Source organism: Bufo bufo, chromosome 6 (assembly GCF_905171765.1).
Source record: "Bufo bufo chromosome 6, aBufBuf1.1, whole genome shotgun sequence".
In the NCBI taxonomy this organism is placed as follows: Eukaryota; Metazoa; Chordata; class Amphibia; order Anura; family Bufonidae; genus Bufo; species Bufo bufo.
The window spans coordinates 60,747,741-60,774,807 of NC_053394.1; the positions used below are offsets into that span (position 1 = coordinate 60,747,741).

General features: G+C 42.6%; 1 protein-coding gene across 5 annotated transcripts in view; it reads left to right on the top strand.

Moving 5' to 3' along the window:
- Positions 1-27,067, top strand: part of BLNK (B cell linker) — a 309,580-nt gene that overhangs the window by 125,150 nt on the left and 157,363 nt on the right. For 2 of the 5 annotated variants that reach the window (XM_040434773.1, XM_040434775.1), the window contains exon 1: positions 2,581-2,726. The exons of the other annotated variants lie outside the window; for them this stretch is intronic. In XM_040434773.1, the coding sequence (XP_040290707.1) occupies positions 2,674-2,726 (53 nt within the window). In that variant the 5' untranslated portion in view covers positions 2,581-2,673. Of the gene's footprint in view, positions 1-2,580; positions 2,727-27,067 lie in introns of those variants that run through there. 5 annotated transcript variants of the gene reach the window in all.

The window sequence follows — 27,067 nt, forward strand, 5'->3', positions numbered from 1 at the left end:
CTGTTGACTATTTTGAATGAAACGCTTGATTGTTCGATGATCACGCTTCAGAAGCTTTGCAATTTTAAGAGTGCTGCATCCCTCTGCAAGATATCTCACTATTTTTGACTTTTCTGAGCCTGTCAAGTCCTTCTTTTGACCCATTTTGCCCAAGGAAAAGAAGTTGCCTAATAATTATGCACACCTAATATAGGGTGTTGATATCATTAGACCACACCCCTTCTCATTACAGAGATGCACATCACCTAATATGCTTAATTGGTAGTAGGCTTTCGAGCCTATACAGCTTGGAGTAAGACAACATGCATAAAGAGGATGATGTGGTCAAAATACTCATTTGCCTAATAATTCTGCACGCAGTGTATATATATATAAGACTTCTGCTGTATAGGAATACTTACTAGTAGAACTGCGGGGTATACGATGAGATGTGACCACCTGTTTGTCATGTGGACTATGAGTAAAACTCATTGAGGCCAGTTGTACCTAATTCCCTGTGTTGGATTGACGTTCCTTAAGGTATGTCAATGGTGTTAACCACAAGACTGCAGTCCTTTTTGCAGTCAGATAGGTGAATGCTGAATCATCATTAGCAAGTGAACAATAATGTGAATTATAGCACTTTGCACTTCATTAGTGACTGATTCATTTATCCTAATAAAGCTAGTGAAGCCATTTTACATTTATACACTGACCTAAAATTAAGGGAAACATCAGTAGTAACTATTGGTCCTAAAGTTGCTCCCACAGAGTATTTCAGCCCACTGTCTAAACTGAACTCTACCTAGTTTTTCATCACTTGAGTATGGGACTTATCACATTATAACTGGGCATATTTACCATTTAATAGTCTATGAAGTCAAAATGCCTATTGAAGCTGTATCGGTGACCAAATTGTTTGTCACAATCCGTAATTCTACCCCCAGCCTCAGCCTTGACTAAAGATTAGTTGGTATACATAAAAAAAAAATACTAATCCAACTCTTGCAACTCCTTTTCCTTAACATATCTTCAGAATGGTGGCAAACTAGCAATGGCGAGTGACATCACTAGCCAGTGTTGGACTGAGATTCCTGGTGCCTACTAGAGGAAAAAATTTTGGGAGGGGTTCAACCCCTGTATTGCCAATAAAGTCTAATAGGTTTTGATTTAAAGCAATAGACCCTGGTGGGAAGTGATTATCTCCAAAGGCAGCTCCAAATGTTTTTTTTTTCTCCTGGTCCTTTGGAGCCCACTATGGTACCAGAACATGGGCCCACCAGAGAACCCTCTTGGTACTCTGGTGGGCCAGTCAACCAGTCACTAGCTGTGCATGTCCAATCCATTTACTGAGACTTTGTCATAGAGAAATATATTACCTGAATTATGCTTTCATTTGGATCATGTGAAAGCTTTTCTGTATTTTTGAAAAAGTTTTGGATCCTAATGGTCTGTGTTACAACAGCAAATATTTTTGGAATGATTAACTGTTGAATTAGCAGCCACATAGTCACAACAAAAACAGTATACACCCTGTTAGTAAATGTGACCTTTGACAATTTTTACTTTTAACTAACTCTCCACTTGTTGCTGTGCTCTTGAACTGTTGAAGCACCGGTGGAGTTAACTGGACATTTTTGTTGCAAATGTTGGGATTGTACAGAGAACCTGAAAAGTGTGAGACAAGTAATAGATTATACAAACATGACAGTGAACATCTGGAGGAGATCTGTGAGTCAGTAGTTCCTGAGGACCAGTTGCAAACAACTTCCAGCTCCTTCACCTGGAACTGGACTGCTTTCTTACCACACTTCCAGTGTGGTCCTGTACTGTGGCATGTTTGGAAGCTGAGTCACCCTTGCCTGTAACAGTGACCAAGTAACCAGAGAGTGCCAATAGTTACTATATACCATGATTTATCTGGCGAGTCCCACAGAGGATGTAACAGTTAAGTGGTATGCCTAATAGAAATTGTAACCCAAAAAATGGTGTTTCCATTAGAGCCTGTAACTGCCAAGCTGTGTGCCATTAATTGTAGCCACCAGTTGTACCCAGTTGAGCCTGTACCACTAATCCAAGTGTCAATGTCAGTAACCATTACACATGGTGCCACAGTCGGAGTAAAGTTATTTTCATTTAAACTCTGCTGTGTCCACTTCAATTACTGTGCCATCTTCGAGTGGGGTACCAAATCAGAGGTGTGGACACACACAATAAAATGACTCTCACATAATTTTGTATGGGCTAGCGCATACACTGAAGATGGAGGGCTCTACTATTACCATCTGAATAGCACTGTTCATTGTCAAAGCAATTCGCTTACACACTCCTACCTGGCACTATGATAAGGTCCACGGTAGATAAGCCAGTCAGCTCAAATTTTTTAGATTATTATTTTGTTGTAATTAGAAGAAACACCAACTGAGACAGTAGAGATTTACCAGGAATTAAATTTACAGCAAAACCGACAAGTAGATTAAATAGAGCTCCATTCATGATAGAATTAGTTTGGGTTCACTTAATCATTAACATACCAAAATGAGGAAGTATGAAGCAAAGCTCCACTGAATCTAGTTACAAATTTATCAAGAGAATCTGGCACTCATTTATTTGTGACGGTCGAGAGGATCATAGTGCACCGAGGCTGACAACGGTGGGATATTACAGCAACTTTAATCTCATGAATACTGACATATGACGGACATAGAGACCATGCATAAAATTCAAGCCAAAGAAAAGACTTCATGGTATGTTTCCTATATGTCTGCTGATCTTTCATTTCCTTGAAGTTAACAACTTTGTAATGTAGACAGAGTATGTGGCTACTACGTTTGAAGGGGGCCTCCAGATAGCTCGAGACGAGAGTTGTCCTCACTCCAAGTATGTATTATACATTAGGAATGGAGGAGGAAACCATTGTAACAATGTACTGGAAGGGTACACCCTTCAAAAAGTTTCAATAGTAGTATCTACTACACACATAAACCTATTCACTGACTAATATCAAACAATATGTATGGTCAAACTGGTTGTCCAGGATTTTAAAAGTGATTGCCTATCCTAAGGATAAGCCATCAATATCTGATTGGTGGGGGTCCAGCACTCTGTACACGTACCAATTAGTTAGTCTGCGATAGCTTGGTGCCAGAACTTCATACAGTAGTTCCATCTATTCTGTAGTGGATGGAGCTGGTTACTGCAGTTCTGCTCTCAGTAACCATCCCCACTACAGAATGGATAGTGCTGTGTAGTTCCAACACCGATTTACAGCACCAGAGCTACTGCAGAAAAATTACCAGTGGGGGTGTGGAGTGTTGCAGTCAGCTAGTGATTGTCTAACCTGATGATAGACCTTTACTAGTGTTGATCGAGCACCGTAGTGCTTGGGTTCTCGGGCCGAACACATCGTGATATTCGGGTGCTCGACCAAGCACCCGAGTATAATGGAAGTCAATGGGAGAACCCGAGCATTAAACCAGGTACCCCCTGCTCTCAATAGGGAAGGGTGCCTGGTTCATAAGAAAATGTCAGAAATTGTTGGTAACACCACCAAAATGGTTCTGTGACAACATGGGGAGGATGTATGGATGCATCTTGGACTCTCTGGTCGCTGCTGAGAACTATGTTTTCCAAAAAGTACGCCACTTTTACATAATGGCAATAATACGCACAAAACAAAGGGGAAAAAAACTATTTTAGATTAAAAATTGATAGAAAACATTCTTTCCTGAATATTTACTTGTATAAAAAGAGCAAGTGCTGCAAAAAATTACAAGGAAGAGGCACTCCGATACACAAAAAGGAGGGCATCATACACACCCTTTAAAAATTATGATTGATGGCCTGCTTGTGACCCTCAAAAACATTAGGAGCAAGGGCCTGCTGATCTGACCATCTAAAACATTATGGGCGGTGGCCTGCTGCCGCTTTGATATCTCTAGTTAACCTGGGGCGGATGGCACGTCCCCAAGACGGCGACGATCCATTCGGATGTCTGGGCTATCAACTTTTGATGTAATTGTTAGCTCAAAACCATTGTAAACTACGGGTAACGTGGAATCAGTGTTTGATTCCGGAGAGGGAGCCTGAGAAATGGCTACCACATCCAAGGAAGGCAAGCGGGTGGCGCGCAAATCACACACTCCCGACTCGTGGAGGTAGTGACAATAAATAACAATACAGGACTCTTAAGATGCCCTGTTATTGGAATGAGTAATAAAAAATTACAGGGAATGTCACTGCGGTATTTTGGATGAGGAAACGTTATACAGGAGAGGCCCTGCTGCTGCTTTGTTGACTCTAGATAACTTCTGCCTGATCGCACGTCCCCGTGACGTCCACAATCATTTTGGATATCTTCCCTATCAACTTTCAATGTTCTTTTATGCGCCTAACATGGTGACCACAGGTAACGGGGAATCATTGTTCGATTTCGGAGAGGGAGCCTGATAAACTGCTAAGGCTACTACTTCAAAGCAAGATTACATTTAGACACAATAAAACCCATTAGGGACAGATTATGCAGGAGAGAATATGGAAACAATGTGTGTCCCCCGATTGCACTGAACTGGTAAGGACACAAAGGCAATAACATCGGGGTAGTGTGTCTCCTGATCACTGGTTGGTATCCCCACAGTTGTGTCCATGTATGTTTATGCTATTAGGCTACTCAAGAGTAATAGTGTGTTGGGGACTTGCTGTTAGCATTCCCGGCCGGGGGTGCAGGCACTTGTCTCTATTACACAGTTAGGCATTGTGCCCTCTGAGTTTGAGTGTTATTGATGGATGCTGGGTGGGTGTAGGATTCGGGCAGTGTTTGTTGTTACTTAACCATGATGGTTATAATTTGATGTTATTGCCTTTGTGTCCTTACCAGTTCAGTGCAATCGGGGGACACACATTGTTTCCATATTCTCTCCTGCATAATCTGTCACTTATGGGTTTTATTGTGTCTAAAAGTAATCATGGTATATAATAAAATTTGATATTTTGAATATGTGTGCTCTCAAATTGGTGTTTGTTGTTGCATTATCACACATTATTGGCTGCGATTTGTTTAATGTTGGAGTTACTTCAAAGCAAGGCAGCATGAGTTGTGGGCCTGCAGATGAGCTAACACTGTAAAATATTTGAGTTGCGGGCCTGCAGGTGAGCTGACCCTGTAAAAGATTGTAGGTTTGGGCATGCTGGTGAGCTGACCCTGTAAAACATTATATGCGAGGGCCTGCAGCTGAGCTAACCCTCTAAAAAATTCTATGCGAGGGCCTGCATGTGAGCTGACCCTGTAAAAGATTTAAGTTGAGGGCCTTCAGCTGAGCTGACCCTGTAAAAGATTTGAGTTGTGGGCCTGCAGGTGAGCTGACCCAGTAAAAGATTTTAGGTGAGGGCCTGCTGGTGAGCTGAGGTGGAAACAACAAACCCAACTTGATTTTGATGGCTGCATTAATCTGCAGGTGACCGTCATACAGCTCTACAGATTTGTTTCCATCTGCATCTTTCTCAACAATCTGTGGCCTTAGTCTTTTATCCAGACTCAGTCATTGTGCCACTATGTGGCCTCCTCATGCTGCCATCTCCACACCATTTCACCTTGTCACTCATTTTTATCACCATGCTAATGCTGATGCTGCTTAAAAGGCCTTAAAGTGATCACCAGGCCCACAATTTAATTAAGGTTTTGGAATCGATAAACCCAACTGGGTTGGGTGGGCTGCATCAGTGGCGTAGCTAGAAATGACTCGGCCCCAGAGCAAATTTTTGAATGGGGCTCCATCCCACAGTAATTTTTTTGACCATGGCCGGCAGCTGTTCCATCAGTTTTATACACTGTCTATACTATCACTGTATATAATTTCATTGTGTAATACTGTTGAGGGGGCCCTGACAAAATCCTTTAGTCCTCCTTCTCATGGATGGGCCCCTTCTGAGTCAGGGACCCAAATCTGCAGCTTCCCCTATAGCTACGCCCCTGGTCTGCATTAATCTGCAGGTGACCGTGATACAGCTCCACAGATTCTTTCCATCTGCATCTTTCTAAACAATCTGTGGCCTTAGTCTTTTATCCAGACTCAGTCATTGTGCCACTATGTGGCCTCCTCATGCTGCCATCTCCACACAATGTCACCTTGCCACTAATTTTTATCACCATGCTGCTGCTGATGCTGCTTAAAGGGCCTTAAAGTGATCACCAGGCGCACAATCTAATTAAGGTTTTACGCACAAAACCAAAGTAAAAAATAGATTTTATAGGAAAACTTGATTGAAAACATTCTTTCCTGTATATTTACTTGTATATAGTGCAGGTGCTGCCAAAAATTTCAAGGAAGAGGCACTCCGATACAACCTGTATATCACATAAAGAAGGGCCTCATTCACATTGAGTTGCGGGCCTGCAGGTGAGCTGACCTTGTAATAGATTTGATTTGCGGACCTGCAGGTGAGCTGACCCTGTAAAATATTTGAGTTGCGGGCCTGCAGTTGAGCTGACACTGTAAAAGACTTTAGGTTTGGGCCTGCAGATGAGCTGACCCTTTAAAAGATTTGAGTTGCGGGCCTGCAGGTAAGCTGACCCTGTAAAAGATTTGATTTGCGGGCCTGCAGGTGAGCGGACTCTGTAAATAATTATATGTGAGGGCCTGCTGGTGAGCGGACCCTGTAAAAAATTAGATGTGAGGGCCTGCTGGGGAGTGGACCCTCTAAAAAAGTATATGTAAGGGCCTGCTGGTGAGCGGACCCTCTAAAAAATTATATGTGAGGGCCTGCTGGTGAGCGGACCCTGTAAAAAATTAGATCTGAGGGCCTAATGGTGAGCGGACCCTCTAAAAAAAATTTTATTCGAAGGACATATATGCGAGGGCATTATATGTGACAAATAAGCAATGCATGTTGATATGACGGAAGAGTAAGAGGAGGTGGAAGGGAAACATGGGAATACAGTCTATTAACTACATTAAAAACAACACATGTAAAGTGCCTTTATGTTCATCAGCATTCCTCTGGTGGAGTCGAAAAGTCATGGTCAATCCAGGCCTTGTTAATTTTTATATGAGTCAACCTGTCAGCATTTTCAGTTGACAGGTTGATACACCACCAGCAGCACTAAATACACGCTCATAAAAAACACTGGCGGCAGGTCAGGCCAGCACCTCCAAAGCGTAGAGCGCAAGTTCGTGACACGTGTCCAGCTTGGACACCCAGTAAGGCACTGAGGGATCATTGAGGATGCTGACACGGTTTGCTATGTACTCCTTCACCATCTTCCAAAATTTTTCTGTCCTTGTGGCAGTAGGCCGCACATCAGGGTAAGGTTGCTGGCGGGGTGTCATTAAACTGTCCCAGGCTTTGGAGAGTGTTTTCCTGCCTCTGTTGGAACTGCTGTGTGTTCCCCTTGTCTCCCCTCCTCGATTGGCCAAGGAAGTACGGACTCTGCCGCCAGCATTGTCAGATGGAAATTTTTGGAGCAATTTTCCAACAAGGATCTTCTGGTATTGCACCACTTTTCTCGTCCTCTCCACCAGAGGAATGAGAGATGAGAAGTTCTCTTTGTAGCGGTGGTCGAGAAGGGTGAACAACCAGTAATCCGTTTTGTTTAAAATGCGTATAACGCGCGGATCGCGGGAAAGGCAGCCTAACATAAAGTCAGCCATGTGTGCCAGAGTACCAACAGGCGAGACTTCGCTGTTGTCATCAGGAGGATCACTCCCAATCTCCTCATCCTCTTCCTCCTCTTCTGCCACCCACGCAGAAAGAACACCCTCTGTAGCTGAGGCAACCGTCTCCTGCTCCTCCTCTTCAGCCTCCAATTTGCGGTGAGAAGACGAACTTAGGGTGGTCTGGCTATCATCAACCTGTGTAATGTCTTCCCCCATTTCCACCTCTTCCACATGCACAGCGTCGTCGTTAAGTGTGAGCAATGAGTGTTTGAGAAGACACAGAAGTGCGATGGTGACGCTGATAATAGGGTTATCGACGCTCACCATCTGTGTTGAATCTGCAAAGTTGCGTAAAACCTCACAGAGGTCAGACATCCATGCCCACTCCTCGCTTGTGAATAGCGGAAGCTGACTGGAAAGGCAACGACCATGTTACAGCTGATATTCTACCACTGCCCTCTGCTGCTCACAAAGCCTGGCCAACATATGGAACATGGAGTTCCAGCGCATGCTCACATTGCACAACAGCCGGTGAGCTGGCAATTTCTAGTGCTGCTGCAGCGTTGACAGACCGGCTAAAGTGGTCGGTGACTTGTGGAAATGTGCACACCCGCGGCACACCTCCACCAGTAGCTCAGGCAAATTGGGGTATGTTTTTAGAAACTGCTGAACCACAAGGTTGAATACGTGGGCAAGGCATGGGATGTGTCTAAGGTTGCCCAGCTCCAAAGCCGCCACCAAGTTGCGGCCATTATCAGACACAACAATGCCTGGTTCTAGGTTGAGTGTCGAGAGCCACAGCTCAGTCTGGTCTCTTATCCCCTGCCACAGCTCTGCGGCGGTGTGCTGTTCGTCACCTAGGCAGATTCCCCACTGCAGTGCTACACTGCTTCCAGCTACCAACTGATGACTGACTGGTGCTGAACGCGGATACTTCAGAGGTGGAAGTGGAGGAGGAGAAGTGGGGGTTGGAGCCACTAACATAGGTGGTGGTGGAAACCCTGATGGAATTGGGGCCCGCAATCCTTGGTGTCGGTAGCACCTGTGCCTTCGCAGGGTATGAGTCGCTCCCGGCCTCCACAACATTTACCCAGTGTGCCGTCAGGGAAATGTAGTGTCCCTGGCCGAAAGCACTTGTCCATGTGTCCGTGGTTAGGTCGAACTTCCCAGTAACTGCGTTGGTCAGGGCACGTGTGGTGTTAAGGGACACATGTTGGTGTAAGGCTGGCACGGCACACCTTGAAAAATAGTGGCTGGGGACTGCGTAACGAGGGACGGCCACCGACATCAGGCTGCGGAAGGCCTCAGTGTCTACAAGCCTAAATGGCAACATTTCCAGGGCCAGTAATTTGGAAAGCTGCGCATTTAGTGCAATGGCCTGTGGGTGGGTGGCTGGGTATTTGCGCTTGCGTTCAAATGCCTGGGGTAATGACATTTGGACGCTGCGCTGGGACAGGGAAGTGGATGTGGTTGCTGATAGTGCTTGCAAAGGTCCAGGTGCAGGGCGAGAGGCATCCGGGTCTGGTCTTGTATAGGGGATTGGCCAGCACGTAACACAGGGGAAGAAAAGGCAGTGGTGTGACCCGCAGACACAGATTGTGGACCCAGGCGTTCGGCTCACCTATTAGGGTGCTTTGATGCCATGTGGCGGATCATGCTGGTGGTGGTGAGGTTGCTAGTGTTCACACCCCGGCTCATTTTGGTGTGGCACAGTTTGCAAACTACTATTTTTTGTCGTCCGCACTTTCCTCAAAAAAGCACCATACTGCCTTGGCAAGGGAGATTTACGCAAGGGTGTGCTCCGTGGAACAGTTGTGGGCCTGTTCGGTGGTGCCCGCCTTCTACCTTTTGCCACCCCACTGCCTCTTTCAGCCTGTTGCAGTGCTGCAGATCCCTACCCCTCTGTACTGCTGTCCTTGCTCGACTTGTTGCCACCGTCCCAGGTTGGGTCAGTGACCTCGTTGTCTAGCACCTCCTCTTCCACTTTCTCACTCTGATCATCCTCCTGATTTGTTGACCTAACCACAACCTCAGTGATTGACAACTGTGTTTCATCCTCTTCCTCAACCTCTTGAGACAATAATTGCGGTTGAGTCATTGGCAACTATGTCTCATTATCATCCACCTCATTAAACACAAATTGCCGCTCCCCAGCGTCATGTTCTTGTGACTCTGGATGCTCAAGAGGTTGGGAATCGGGGCACAAGATCTCAGGTCCCTCTTCAAGCGTGCTTGGCGAGAGGGCCAAATCAATTAATGGCGATGCAAAGAGGTCCTCGGAATATCCGAGTGTGTGATCACTTGTTTGGCCAGACTGTAAATGTTGGGAGGAAGGAGGATCAGGGTGAGGATTGTGTGGACCAAACTCCTGGCTACTGAGACTGGACTTGGTGGAAGACAGGGTGGTGCTTAACCGACTGGAAGCACTATCTGCAGCAATCCAACCGACCACCTGCTCGCACTAGGCTGACTTCAAGAGTGGTGTCCTGCGCCGCCCTGCAAACTGGGACATAAAGCTAGGTATCTTGGATGATTGTTTTTCTTGTGCTCTGGCAGCAGGCACAGTTTCACCACGCCCAGGGCCACGGCCTCTGCGTGCACCATCAGCAACACGGCCACTTTCCCATCCCTTAATGCTCGCCTTCTTCAAATAAATGTTATGTTATAAGGGACCGTTTATATGAAAAATGTGGATAAAATATAGAAAAAATATAATTGTTTTCGCTAATATTTTTCACAATATCTGGCCCTGACACACACACACACAATTGCAGCGCAGATGTGATAATTCACTGCAGACACTGTTTATAGGCAAAGTGTGGATAAATTATGGAAAAAATATAATTGTTTTTGCTAACATTTTTTACAATATCTGGCCCTGACACGCGCTATTGCAGCACAGATGTGACAATTCACTGCAGACACCGTTTATAGGCAAAGTGTGGATAAATTATGGAAAAAATATAATTGTTTTCGCTAATATTTTTCCCAATATCTGGCCCTGACACAAGCTATTGCAAGCTATATCTGCTATACATGTGGACATTGTGGCAATAGGTGAGTGCACTGCGCATTTAGAAGATAAAATGGAAGAATTTGTTACAGCCCATAACAATCTTGTGGACTCTAATAATGCAATGGAAGAGGAAATCGCTACTATCAAATTGAAACTAGCTGATTTAGAAGACCGCTCTAGGCGGAACAACGTTCGCTTTAGAAATATACCAGAGACAGTACCAGATTCACAACTACAGGAATATTTAAAAGATTTAATAGTGGCATATCTGCCGGATTCATCAGACAGGGACCTAATAATAGACAGGGCTCACAGAATTCCCAAGCCCAAAACCCTGTCAGTACATATTCCACGTGATGTCTTGGCAAGATTACATTATTATCATGTAAAAGAAACTCTCTTGAAAACTTTTTCCCAGAAAAATCCCATCTCTGTTCTCAGACCTGTCTCCTGCCACACTGTCAAGACGCAGAGAGTTTGCAAACAGCACTAAAATCCTGAGACAACATGATATTCCCTACAAATGGGGTTTTCCGGTAAAACTAATTGTACGCAGAAATGCAGTTATGCACACTTTCCTTACTCCAAAAGAGGCAGATGCAACCATCAAAATTGGGAATTGGAAAACCTAGAGGAAGAGAACAAGTCATCCACTAGATCTCCACCTAAGAAAAAACATACCCCACTATCCCAAGAGTGGACAAAAGTGGGCTCATCATCCAAGAAATTAGTGTAATTTCCTTCTATGTTCTTTACCTTCTTGCAATATGCAGGTTCTGCTTATAATGCACTTACTTGGTGAGAAACATCACCTTAATTTCCCCTCGTGAAGAACTCAACACTTACTATTACCAGTGCTTTATATCCATTATTTCACTCCCTCCACAACGTGAAGATGATCTATAGACTTGACTTTCTACATGTTTTATGGTTTTTGTGGTTCTGTTTGTTTGCTTTTTCTCCTCAGTTTTCTAACTGCAAGTCAACGACTCAGTAAGATCCAGGTATCCATCTAAGGAAACCGAAGACATCAGCTCACCCTACCTTTAATTCCTGGAACTCAAGGAAAAATCATCAGTTACATTTTTTGAGACTTATCGTCTATATTAATATCTCATTTCAAGGTTATATTTTATATTTTATGTCAAATGTTGTTTTTTCATGTGTCTTGGCACCCTTCGCTTTTTGGACAAAATGAGTATCAAAATTCTATCATTTAATGTGAAGGGACTCAATAGCCCCTTTAAAAGATCTTTCACATGGGCTGAAATAAAAAAGCAAAAGTGTGAAATTTGTGTGATCCAGTTCAACAAACTTGACTCCCACCGTTTACAAAATCCACAATTTCCTCACATCTATTGTTCCCATGCTGTCCACAAAAAGAGAGTGTCACGGTAGGTAGGTAAGCAGGGAAATAACCAAACAGAGGGAAAACAACCAGAACAATTTAGTAGGCCCAAAAGCTAGGGAGAAAAGGGTCACCTCCTAGCGATCCCTAAGGCTTTCTCTATACTGCTGTGCACATGTGCATACCCTTATGGTGGATATGCACATGCCCTCGTGCCTAAATCTATATACCCTGGGAAAACCCTGAGCAGTAGGGAAAGGGGAAGAGGCGACCTGCTTCTTCAAACAGGAGGAAGCAAGCGTCTCCCTAGAGGCCTAGATAAAAGACACCAGCTGAGCTGGAGCAGACGATCCACAACACATCCAAAGCCCACAGGAATGAACTATAACCCGCACAGGCCACTGGGAGAAGGAGGAATAAATAGCCCCGCTATCAATCAACCCAGTACACCTGAGGGAAGGTGGATCCAGCTCAAACCCAAACCAAAACAAAGAGAAGAGTCAGACATGTGTAGCCAGCCTGGCAGATCTCCGCACATTCACAGGGCAAGGCATGACAGAGAGGTGACTATAGGATTCAAACATAACATTGCATTTCACCTGCATAAACAGATTGTTGATGAGGAGAGCAGATTTATCATCTTGGTCTGTTCCCTTAACAATAAGGCTTACACAATAGTAAACGTATATGCTCCCAATTTAAACCAACTACGTTTTATTAGAAAAGTACTAAATATAACTGAAGAAATCGAAGAAGGATCGCTACTAATATGTGGAGACTTTAACATTACTCCCGATCCTATGCTAGACAAAAAACCCTCGCATCCTGATGAAGCCCCATTAAAATGTCAAACCCTACTTCATTCTGAAGGATTATTTGGCATTTGGAGAGTTTTTCATGTCAATGAGAAAGATTTCACAATTTTTTTTTCAAACCCTCACAGATCTTATTCTAGAACAGATTTATTTATTTCTGATAAATGGCTTTTACAAAAAGTAATGAAAGTATCTATTCTTTCCATAATATGGTCTGATCACGCTCCTATTACTTCAGATATAAAGGAACAGTTTAATTTCCCGTATTCTTCTCCCTGGCGCCTAAATAATTCCCTCCTAAACAATACCAATTTACAAAAGACTAATACATCAACTCTATTGGAGTTCTTTCAAATTAATGACAACAACATGATCTCAGACACGACCCTATGGGGTGCCCATAAAGTATATAATAGGGTCATTTCCTAAAAATGGTTTCTATTCAGAAAAAGAAAAGATCAGAAATCATAGATTCCCTAACCGCCAAAATTAATAAACTAGAAGAGGAATTCCAAAATACATTTCACAATGATACCCTCCTGAAATAAATAAAAAGTCAGTTTCCAATTGTACCTACCCCTCCAAAACTATTATGATTTCCAAATACGTAGGATAAAAGCAAACCATTACATTCAAGGAAACAAAGCTAATAAACTAGCCAGAAGAATTAAAGCTAAGGAAGTTAAATCTAGAATTCCCTTTATCCTTGATAGTCAAGGCAATAAAATTCCTAATCCAAAACAAATCTCTGAGGAATTTGCAAAATACTATCGAGAATTATACAATCTCAGAGATTCCTCCTCTGGCCCACACCCAAGAGCTGAAAATATCAATACATTTCTTGACCACATATCCCTCCCTAAGATTACTGATAGTCAGCTAGACACTCTCAACAAAGAAATTTCCCTGAACGAAATACTGCAAACTATCTCAACTCTAAAACTAAACTAAACCCCGGGTCCTGATGGTCTGACTAATGAGTACTACAAACATTATGCTAGCATACTTACCCCCTATTTCCAACGTACTTTTCACCACACTATACAATTTGGTCGCATACCTACTGACATGCTTCAAGCTTTAATTATAACCCTACCCAAGCCCGACAAATCTACTGATAGACCCTCAAACTTTAGACCTATATCCTTACTAAATACAGACTTAAAAATATTTTCTAAAATCCTAGCTTGCAGACTTGCTTAAATTTTACCCAAAATTATAAATAAAGACAAAATAGGTTTCATAAAAATCTTCAGTCCTCAGATTTATCGATCTGATGGATGTGGTTTGGAGCTCACGGGCGCCTTCTCTGCTTCTATCCTTGGATGCGGAGAACGCGTTCGATAGAGTGCACTGGAACTACATCAGAGCTGTCCTGACAAAACTTGGCATCTCAGGTGCATTCCTGACAGCAATTTGGTCACTCTATACAACGCTTTCTGCATTCGTTTATTCATCTGGCTTCCTCTCCTGCCATTTCCCTATATCCAATGGTACGGTACCTGCCAAGGATGCCCCCTATCCTCTCTTATTTTTGCCATGGTGTTGGAGCCCTTTGCGGAACATATTAGATCGTCCCCTCTGATATCGGGGATCAAAACTGGCCACATAGAACACTGTATTGACCTATTCGCCGACGACGTAATAATCATTACATCTAACCCTATGACAGCCTTAGAAGTTATTAACTATATTATTAATTCCTTTAGCTCAGCCTCATATTACAGAGTCAACATGAATAAATCGCAGATCCTAAGTTTAGGTCTTCCAAACTCCACCCTTTCTTATATTAAAAATATATTCGATTTCACCTTGGCAAAAACTTCCATACCGTACCTAGGATTTAAACTTGCCTATCCCACATCTAATTTATGCAAACATAACTTTATCCCTCTACTGGACACCATTAAAGTTAGCTTATCATCCTTAAAACTCCAAAACCTCTCCTGGCTAGGTCGACAAGCAGCTATAAAAATGAATATATTTCCCAAGATCATCTACTTCATGAGAAACATCCCAATCTGTCTTCCTAAACCATATACTGCTAAATTGAATTCCCTCATCTCCAATTTTTTATGGGGGGAAAGAAAACCCAGAATCAAATCCTCTATTCTTATATTCCATAATAGTTTGGGAGGTATAAATACGCCTTCTATTCACCACTATCACCAAGCCATAATTCTAGATCAAATGAGAGCTCTCCTCTCCAAAGACATATCTAAAAAATGGGTTCAAATTGAATCACACATTATGCATACCCACACGCTCTTACAATATTTGACTACTATAGCTTTCTTTGAAACTTCAATGTCAACCAATCTCCTAACTCTCAAAGCAATATTCCATATTTGGAGAATCACCCCAAACAATGCCTCTTTATTACCCCGTACACTACAAGACTCTCCTCTAGATATTTGTGAAATTGCTATACCTAAACTATCTCTCTCGCTGTGGAAATCAGAAGGTCTTTCTAAATAGAAGTGTTTGCTAGCTTTTCTTCTCTTAGAGATCAATTCAACATACCAACAAAAGATTTCTTTAAATAACTTCAGATTAGACATCTTTTATGTTCATATGTGGTCCCCAACACTAACATTGATAATTTCAAACTAAAAATCTGGATCCTATCTAACAACTTATGTAATAGAGGTATTTCCAGAGGATGTCAGTTTCTAAAAGAGCAATATGTAGATCCTCTAAGCCACTTAAAAAATAAATGGCAATTAGAACTACAACTATCCATTACATCCGATCAATGGCTTGAATCTTTTACAATCACCTCTATAATGTCTAAAAATATAGCACATTTTGAAAATGCTATAAAAATATTCAATTTTTGGAATTATACACCAGTTTTCTTGAATAACATCTTTCCAGATATCTCACCCAAACGCTGGAGATGTCACTCATCTAATGGCACCTATATGCATATATGGTGGTTTTCTCCAGTTCTTTTCAAGCTATGGAAACAGGTCTTTGGCCTTATATCTTACCTGGGTACTCAACAAATTCCGCCATCTTCTTTGTTGGCTTTACTTTCTATAGGCTTAAACAATCTTCCTTTTCACTTACAAACTATAACTGCTCATATTATTTTTACCACCAGAATAAAAATTGCTTCCTGTTGGAAACAAGAAAGGGTACCTACACTTCAAAGTATTATTAGAGAAGTTAATAACAATTAATGGCATTAAGGGATGTTTGCACGTGCAACTAATAAGTTAAATTCCTTCGAAAACTGCTTGTCTTATACTTAATAACTTGTATTGTATACATTTGACTTGTGTACACTGTTTTATGTTTCAACTTGTATTGAAATTCTTTTCTACTTTACTGTATTTAAAGTATAATACTCCTGCAAATTAGCTGGAATTAAGTTGCTTTAACTATTATATGCTTACTAGAGATGGCCTTGCGGTTTGCCCAGCGGTCGATTTACGGCGAACTTTGCTCGTTCGTGATTCGCCGAACATATGGCGATGTCCGCCGGCACCATATTATTTTGCATTGCGCCGAACTTTGACCCATGACACATCCGTCAGGTGGGACAGCACAGCCAATTGAGACGCTATAAATAAACCCGATCTGGCCGCCATTTTACATAAAATCTTTTGCTGGTGTAGTGAGATGTTGCTGTGTGGAGCAGAGACAGACTGTTAGGGACACCAAACGCTAGCTAATAGGGCCACAAAAGTACTTTTAAGGACTGGTATGGGTGTGCTATCGATTGGTGTGACATACTGAGGGGTGTGATATACTTATAATATACTTTCTAACATAGAAAGTATATTATAGTGCATTTGTATTGTGCAACAGTTGTGTGCAGTTCTGCTGAGATACCGCAGCTATACAGAGGGACAAACACTACTGGAACAACTAATTGCAACTGGTGTGATATACCAGTTGCCCGCCGTAAAAAACTGAGGCAGGGGTGTGATATACCTATAATATAATTTCTATATAGTACATTTGTATTGTGCAGCAGTTGTATGCGGTTCTGCTGAGATACCGCAGCTATACAGAGGGAAAAAACGCTACTGGAACAACTAATTGCAACTGGTGTGATATACCAGTTGCCCCCCAAAAAAACGGATTGAGGCAGGGATGTGATATACTTATAATATAGTTTCTATATAGTGCATTTGTATTGTGCAGCAGTTGTGTGCGGTTCTGCTGAGATACCGCAGCCATACAGAGGGACAAACGCTATTGGAACAACTAATTGCAACTGGTGTGATATACTAGTTGCCCCCCCAAAAAAATGATTGAGGCAGGGGTGTGATATACCTATAATATAATTTCTTTATAGTGCATTTGTATTGTGCAGCAGTTGTGTGCGGTTCTGCTGAGATACCGCAGCAATACAGAGGGACAAACGCTATTGGAACAACTAATTGCAACTGGTGGGATATACCAGTTGCCCCCCAAAGAAACTAAATGAGGCAGGGGTGTGATATACATATAATATTATTTCTATATAGTAAATTTGTATTGTGCAGCCGTTGTGTGCGGTTCTGCAGGGATACCGCAGCTATACAGAGAGACAAACGCTATTGAAACAACTAATTGCAACTAGTGTGATATACCAGTTGCCCCCCAAAAAAACTGATTGAGGCAGGGGTGTGAAACATCTATAATATAATTTATACATAGGGCATTCGTATTGTGCAGCAGTTGTGGGCGGTTCTGCAGCGATACTGCAGCTATACAGAAGGACAAACGCTATTGGAACAACTAATTGCAACTGGTGTGATATACCAGTTGCCCGCCGAAAAAACTGAGGCAGGGGTGTTATATACCTATAATATAATTTCTATATAGTACATTTGTATTGTGCAGCAGTTGTATGCGGTTCTGCTGAGATACCGCAGCTATACAGAGGGACAAACGCTATTGGAACAACTAATTGCAACAGGTGTGATATACCAGTTGCCCACCAAAACAACTGATTGAGGCAGGGGTGTGATATACCTATAATATAATTTCTATATCGTGCATTTATATTGTGCAGCAGTTGTGTGCGGTTCTGCAGCAATACCGTACCTATACAGAGGGACAAACGCTATTGGAACAACTAATTGCAACTGGTGTGATATACTAGTTGCCCCCCCAAAAAAATTATTGAGGCAGGGGTGTGATATACCTATAATATAATTTCTTTATAGTGAATTTATATTGTGCAGCAGTTGTGTGCAGGTCTGCTGCAATACCGCTTGCTATACAGAGGGACAAACGCTATTGGAACAACTAATTGCAACTGGTGTGATATACCAGTGGCCCCCAAAGAAACTGAATGAGGCAGGGGTGTGATATACATGTAATATAATTTCTATATAGTACATTTGTATTGTGCAGCAGTTGTGTGCGGTTCTGCTGAGGTACCGCAGCTATATAGAGGGACACACGCTATTGGAACAACTAATTGAAACTAGTGTGATATACCAGTTTCCCCACAAAAAAACTGATTGAGGCAGGGGTGTGATATACCTATAATATTATTTCAATATAGTGCATTTGCATTGTGCAACAGTTGTGTGTGGATCTGCTGAGATACCGCAGCTATACAGAGGGACAAACGCTATTGGAACAACTAATTGCAACTGGTGTGATATACCTGTTAAGGGGTTCTATATACCTGCTTCCACAAATACTGCTCTTCTATAGGGACTTTGTTACAGGCTCATTTTGAAAATGACAGGCAGAGAAAGAGGCAGGCCATTCCGCAGGGGTGGTAGGGGAAGGGCAGGTGCACCAGGCCGGAGCCTAAGTGGGAAGTTGGAAAAGGTGCATGCGATTACATCAAAGGACACGCCAGAGTTGATTGAGTGGCTCACTCAGCCTTCTGCTTCTGCACCCTCCTCATCCTCTGTATCAGCACTCTACTCACTCTCTGCTGTGTGCTCCGCCAAAGACACCACCACTACCACCCCCACCATAGCCCCTCCACTTGAGTCAGAGGAATTATTTTCCCATCCATTCCCAGACCTTATCGATGCGCAGCCATTCTTGGCATCGGATGAGGAAGAGGAGGTAGCAATGGCCACCACTCAGCGGTCTGATGACAGTACCCAGATCAGCCCGAGGAGGGTGGTCCTCGCTGTTGCTGCCTACTCCGAGATCTCTAATGTCAGTGGTGGTGAAGGTGAGGATGATGACGTGTGGATGTATGTCACGTGGGTGCCCACAAGAGAGGAAGAGGAGGGGAGTTCAGAGGGAGAGATGGAGCAGCAGATTGGGAGGAGAAGAAGCAGGCAGAACTCGCACTGCACCCGAGGCAAAAAGCAGACTGCAAATGTATCTGGAGCGAGCCATCCACCATGCACAGTCACATCTGGTGCTCCCAAAATGCCAGCACATTGATGATGCCGGATAACGCTCTTGCCCAACGGCTGACCGTCGGCTTGTCGGACTTGCTAGCCCGCCAACTACTGCCATATAAAATGGTGGACTCAGAGGCCTTTAGAAAATTTGTGGCCATTGGCACACCGCACTGGAAGGTCCCCGGAAGGAAATATTTCTCCCAGAAGGGCATCCCAGAGCTATATGGCCCTGTTCAGCGGCAAGTGAATGTATCTCTGGCACACAGTGTTGGTGCCAAGATACATCAGACCACAGATACGTGGTCTAGAAAACACGGACAGGGAAGGTACATAACTTTTACTGCCCACTGGGTGAACCTTCTGACGGCTGTCAAGCATGCAACCCGTGGCACCCGTGTGGATTTGGTGTTACCGTCACAGATTGCATGCAGGATACAATTGCGACGTTTTGACTATAAGTCTTTATCAAGCAGCTGCTTGATAAAGACTTATTATAGTCGAAACGTCGCAATTGTATGCTGCTTTATTAAATAAAGTCACTGGAATTTTCTATGAAAACGGAGGAGTGCTGTGCATTTTTCCAATTATTACTATCCAGAGAATAGGTTATCAGTTAAAAAAATCTCAGAAAAACATTTTAAATTTATCCTTCCCCTTCCTTTTAGCTATGTCCTCTCTCCAGGTTGAACTTGATGGACATGTCTTTTCTCCGCCATTATTTTCCATGTTAATTACCATTTTTGATAGGTTGAACTTTGATTTGGGCACAAATCAGCTTAGAAGATCATTCAGGAGAGGTCACAGAGGGACTAGAGACTGAGCCATCAAACAGCTAGCCTAAAAATGTATCACAGAATGATTTCTGCAGCTTGTTTTGTACTGTAAAACAACTCAGTAAAAAGAGGAGACCAATACCATTTATGTTGTGTTCTGTAAGAACGTAGACCCCCACCAAATAATAAAATTTTAAGCCCTAGATGAATTTAGCTCTTTTGAGTCATATCCATTGACAGTAATTATTCAGGTGCAACCATTTCCTAATGGTAGATTAACCTGATTACAAGTGGGTTAATATAGACAAGACCAATTTGAAATCCCTGTTTGATATGCAATAGCGCTCGTATTTTATAATAATTTTATTTATTTGAGAACTATTATGTTGCCATCCTGCCATCAAACAGCTTCTGCTCATAAAAGTGAGCGGAAGGGTAGAAATGCATGTACGGAATTAAACATAAAATGATTGCTCTTGCAAGCTGTAATTTAAACCAATTACTTTGCCCCTTCATCTTCGCCTGAGATGTAGATGAGGTCATGGGATTAAACACGGAGCCATCATTTCATTTTACATGTTTTTATGTTAAATAGTTTTTATGTGGTCTGGTAATGGCTTAGCTGAAACAGCTGAGCGAATATATCTCTCTTATCAACAAATACTAGAAAATCTACGGCTACCATCATATGTGTCACTGCACACTGAATTCTCCAATGGTGCCCAGTAGGCTTTTAACAGGGGTCATGGTTCCAAGGCTACCTTCACACCTAAAGGGGTTCTCTAAAATTAGATAGATTTCGACCATTTTCTACGCCTAAACCAGGCATATAAAACGGTAAATAAGACAAGCCTACCGGCCCATCCCCTTCCCCACCCATGCCACGTCCACTTTTTTTAGACCTGGCATGAGTGAGGAAAAGTTGCAGGGGCACAAAGGATTTTTGCGCTGCTATCTGCACCAGAAATATGTCTAATATAGGCATATTTCTGGTTAGTAAATGACCCCCAAGTTCCTTACGTTCTGTCTTACAAAGAAATGATAAATATATAATCCTGCCCCCTCTTGGTGAAGAAGTGTGTATAGATCTACAGTAGTCAGAGATCTATTTTTTCTGATACAAGAGCTCCAAATTCTCTGTACTGTCCTCAGTGGGAGAAGTATCGGAGCTTACTGCATACAGATGTTTTATTCGTTTCAGTGGGAAAAGAATGCAGTTAGCTTCTAAGCGCCACCTAGAGGTGGCTCCAGGGAGCCAAAATTATATTATTTAATGGGGTTGTCTCAGCATAGACTTCCTCTTTACTTCATGTTCTTAAATACAGGTATCTAAAAATGCATGGGTGACAATGATTCTGCCAATTTTAAAGTCAATGGGCACTCACTGACTTGGTTGCCCCAGGTTAGGTCCTCCAGCAGTACAGTTGTTGGGTAGAGGTGCGGGCTCAGATCACTCTTCCCTTTCCTAGGTTTGTGTGATGCTCCCTCTCTCTTCCTTCTTCTCATACATTTACAAGAGGAGCTGCACTGTTATCTGAACCCTGAGAATAGAGAATAGGATGGCTTTTGTCCTGCTCTTATCTAGTAAGATATGAATGGTACTGCAGCCTTGCATGCTTGTGTTTTTTTTTATAACTTCATAGGAATGTCACGGCATCTGCAAGATCTTATAAATCCGCAGATGGTAAATGAAGTGAATGGGCCCTTAGAGGTAGGATCCTTCCTCTTCTAAGATGTCCATATGCCCTAACAGGACATACAGACAGGGATTGTCGGTAAGCTTATCTACGAGCTTACTTAAAGGGAACCTGTCACCTGCAAAATGCATATTAAACCGACCACAGTACCTTACAGTATCCCCCAGTGTGTTGCTAATCATATTTTTCTTTGCTCTTTGCGTTTCTTCATACTTGTTAAAAACATTGTTTTAATGTCGGTTGGCGCTGTCTCTGAGTCAGGCTTGAAGTCAAGGGGGCAGCAGCCTCCTTGCTTCAGGTAAAGCTAAGCCTGCCCCTTACCCCTCCTCTACAATTAGATGGACATGCTGCCGGGATCACGCTCTTCTAGCGCATGCGTGGTACGCTGCCTGTTACAGCGTGACGGCCGTGCGCGCGCGCAATCAAACTGGAGCATCCGCAGTCAGCAAAATGTAGGCGGGTGAGTGAGGATCGCGCTGTAACAGGCAGCGTACCGCGCATTAAGACAACGTTTTTAACAAGTATGAAGAAACGCAAAGAGCAAAGAAAAATATGATTAGCAACACACTGGGGGATACTGTAAGGTACTGTGGTCGGTTTAATATGCGTTTTGCAGGTGACAGGTTCCCTTTAAACATTTTTACATTAATTTTTGCGCTTCATAATTTAAAGTGGAGGGATAGCTTCCAAGCCATTTTACTATTATTAACAATTTAATGTCAGATATTTTTTTCAGTTTTTTGCCTCTCCAAGTTAAATTTTCTTAATTTTTTTCATTGACATGTCTGTGAAAGGAATAGTTTTAGGCTACTTTCACACTTGCGTTGTTGTTTTCCAGTTTTGAGATCTGGCAGAGAATCTCAATACCGGTAAAAAAAAAAAACTTTCCGTTTAGTCCTCCTGCATTCTGAATGGAAAGAGATCCGTTCAGGATGCATCCGGTTGTCTTCCGTTCTGGCAGCATTCCGTTTTCTGACCGGACACAAAACCACTGCAAGCTGCGGTTTTATGTCCAGTCATAAAAATGGAAAAAAAAAAACGGATCTGGAACTGAAAACAATGTAAGGCCTCATGCACACGACCGTGCCTTTTTTGCGGTCCGCAAACCGCGGATCCGCAAAAAACAGAAGGCGCCCGTTTTTGCCATCCGCAATTTGCGGAACGGAACGGGCGCCGGCAATATAAATGCCTAATCTTGTCAGCAAAGCTCGGACAAGAATAGGACATGTTATATTTTTTTAGCGGGGCCGCGGAACAGAGCCACAGATGCTGTCCGCACACGGAGTGCTGTTCGCATCTTTTGCGGCCCTATTGAAATGAATGGGTCCGCATCCAAGCTTCCAGAACGGCGGCTCGGATGCGGACCCAAACAACGGTCGTGTGCATGAGGCCTAAGTCAATGGTGAAGGATCCGTTTTTTATGGAGCCTAAAAAAATCGATCTGTCACCCAATGACTTTGAATTAATTTAGTGACGGATCCATTTTTTTCTGTTATGATTTCTCACAACCGTATCCTAACGGAATAGATGCATCCTGATGTGCAAAATCCGTATAATTCCGGTATAGAGATCCTCTGCCAAATCTAATGGAATTAACAACGCAAGTGTGAAAGTAGCCTTATGTGAGAGAAATTGCATTTTTTGGTCCTGTTTGTATTTTATATACATTGTTTGCATTGTAAATATACAGTAGAAAAAAACTATTTTTGACATTTTTTTACATTATTGTTTACACTGTACATATTTCACACTGAATAACCTGTCAAATGAGTTGTTAAGGTTATTTCAGTCAGGTAGATACCTAAGTGTGGGGGGGGGGTTGTTTTTATGTAAAGTGTGCACCTTGTTTTTTCTAAAACAGAGTCTTTTTATTATTTTGCAAGTTTTTTTTATTTCAAAATTGCTTATAACTTTTTTTTTTTTTTTTTTTTTTTAATAATACCATTAAGGAATTACTGTCTTGCAAAATTATTTTATACTTAGAAAGTATTAGCATACTCCTGTATGGTCTCTAAGGCACAGACTGGTTAGGGCAACACTAGTGTGCCCTAACAGCAGGATAGCTGAAGTTATAGTCCTGGCGCCCTTTTTGGGTCCCCAGGGCTGACTGCAGAGGTCTTACCCAGCCTCTGATCAGATCACTGACACCCACTCAGAGAGGGAAATCCCCTTTGATCATGCTAGGATTACTGACTATAGCAATCAAAGGGTTAACAGTTAGGATTGGAACTACCTCTGATCCTAGCTGTAGATCAAAATACTGCTCTAGGGACCAGAGCAATTAGTTGCAGTTCATTGGTGGAGCAGGAGTTCTCACAGAAGGGTTCAGCCCAATCTAAAACAGAGACCACAAAAGACAGTGGGTGGTTCTTAAGGGGGTTAATTTACATTAAAAAATAATTAACAGGTTGATGTTTGATGTGGGCGTAAATCAGCTTAGAAGATCATTAGAAAGGTCATAGCGGGACTGGGGAATGAGCCATCAAACAGCAAGCTTTAAAGATTTCTCACAGAATGCTTTCTGCAGCTTGTTTTATACTGTAAAACATAGAAGCTACAGAAGCCAAAGAAGTAAAATCTGTACTAAAAGTCTTTTACAAATATGTTTTAGGCCAAAATACATGTTAATCAATAATGAAAAATGGCTTCAGCTATTAATAGCCTTTAAAAGGCAGACATTTCAACAAACAGAAAAGAGAAACTATTCTTAGTTGATCCCCATTGGCTATTATATCTATCTTCGTAGAAAGAAGTAGACTTAAAAATAATGTAAAGTCTAATGTTTTCAATCTGTGCTGCACTTATCATTATGTTATATTTTACCATTCTTTTTAAATATCCTCAGATTGACATAGCCCCATGGGCGTAGCTATAGGGGGTGCAGAGGTAGCAGTCACTACCGGGCTCAGGAGCTTGAGAGGGCCCAAAGACCATTGGGCCACGTAAGAAGACACCATTACCAAAGAAAGTACATGCTGGTCAAATTACACCTCTGACTGGAGGGAAGAATTTGGCATGGGCGGTGCAGTTAAAATTTTTGTCTAAGGGTACTTTCACACTTGCGGCAGAGGATTCCGGCAGGCAGTTCTGTCTCCGGAACTGCCTTTTGGATCCGGCAATCCTGACGCAAACGGATGGCATTCGTCAGACGGATCCAGATGCGGATCCGTCTGACAAATGCATTGAAATACCAGATTTATCTCTCCGGTGTCATCCGGAAAAACGGATCCAGTATTTATCTATTTTTGCATTTTTAAAGGTCTGCGCATGTTTTGCTGGATCACTTAATGCTGGATCCAGCACTAATACATTTCAATGGAAATTAATGCATTCCGGCAAGTGTTCAGGATTTTGGGCCGGAGAGAAAACTGCAGCATGCTGCAGTATTTTCTCCGGCCAAAAAAACGTAAGAGGGACTGAACTGATGCATCCTGATGTATAGTGAACGGATTTCTCTGCATTCAGAATGCATTACGCTAAAACTGATCAGTTTTTTCTGGTATTGAGCTCCTGTGACGGAACTCAACACCGGAAATGAAAAACGCTAGTGTGAAAGTACCCTCAAGCACTTGGTAACAGAGTCCGTGATCGATATTATCTCGACTACAGCATCTGAGCAGTCAATTCACGGGACTGAGCGGCTCACCGACGATGAGATCTAGGGAGACGTTTGATTGCTATGGCAGCCTCATGCCTTCTGAAGGCACCGAGGCCACCCATAGCACAGTTCCTATTAAGCCCAAAAAAATAAATTTCATTAGCATTGCTGCATCCCAAAATGCCCATAATATAAAAGTATTTATCCGGTGAACGGCATAATGGGGGGAAAAAATTAAAATGGACAATTTGCTGTCTTTTTGTCATTTCACCATCCCCAAAATTTTTTATAAAACTTGATCAAAAAGTCGCACATACTCCAAAATGGTATCAATGAAGAATACATATCATCCAACACAACCCTCACACAGCTTCATTTAATATATAAAGCTAAGTGTATGTATGTGTGTATGTCCGCTAAAGGAATTTGCACCGTCGCATTTACAATCACGAAATTTGGCACACAGGTACATCAGGTGTCTGGAAAGGTTTTAGACCAGGTCTCAGCTCTTTAGTACGTACAGTTCCTGAGATATTCCCAAAAAAATGCATTAGCCATTAGAAGCCTGGTCACATGACCCTTATCAGCCAATAGAAGCTCGCAGGGCCTTAGTCTCCACATACACACAGTTTTACACCAGGTTTCCATAACAACCCAGCCATTTTTCTTCACTGCTGTAGGTCATCTTTAAAGAGCTGTGGATGACACTCTTAAGGGAGAGGAGAGCTGTAAAGGTGACAGTTAAGGGGGTAGGTAGGGTGACCATTCAGGCCACCCTCAAAAGACGGGCTTAAAAACCCCGCCCCTAAGTACCGCTAAGCCCCGACCCGGTTAGGCCATGCCCCCTCCCACTCCACAGCCGATGGGATTTTTTCATTGAAAAAAATGAAGGTAAAAATCTATTTCTGTCAGCTGCAGGGGTGGGAGGGAGGGTGACTTTCTCCCTGCAGCTCACGCTCAGACAGCACAGTGCTGCTGTCTGAGAGTGAGTTGTTCAAAAAGACATCCCTATGTTCATTTGGGCCCTGCGCCAGACAGGGGACAGAGTCTGAAAGCCTGACCTATTTCCACCCTTAAGCCCCTTGCAGACGATCGTGTCCGGATGCGTTGCGGCAAAGCCAGTTTTGACTGCGATTGCGTTCCGTTGTTCAGTTTTTATCGCGTGGGTGCGATGTGTTTTGCACACGCGTGATAAAACACTGAATGTGGTACCCAAACCCGAACTTCTTCACAGAAGTTCAGGTTTAGGTTCGGTGTTGTGTAGATTGTATTATTTTCCCTTATAACATGGTTATAAGGGAAAATAATAGCATTCTGAATACAGAATATATAGTACAATAGGGCTGGAGGGGTTAAAAAAATTAAAAATAATTTAACTCACCAAAATCCACTTGTTCGCGCAGCCGGCATCTCTTCTGTCTTCTTCTTTGAGGAATAGGCCCTTTGATGAGGTCACTGCGCTCATCACATGGTCCATTAAATGATCTTTTACCATGGTGATGGATCATGTGATGGACCATGTGATAAGCGCAGTGACATCATCAAAGGTCCTATTCCTCAAAGAAGAAGACAGAAGAGATGTCGGCTGCGCGAACAAGTGGATTAAGGTGAGTTTAATTATTTTTTATTTTTTTTAACCCCTCCAGCCCTATTGTACTATGCATTCTGTATTAAGAATGCTATTATTTTCCCTTATAACCATGTTATAAGGGAAAATAATAATGATCGGGTCCCCATCCCGATCGTCTCCTAGCAACCGTGCGTGAAAATCGCACCGCATCCGCACATGGTTGCGGATGCTTGCGATTTTCACGCAGCCCCATTCACTTCTATGGGGCCTGCGTTGCGTGAAAAATGCAGAATATAGAA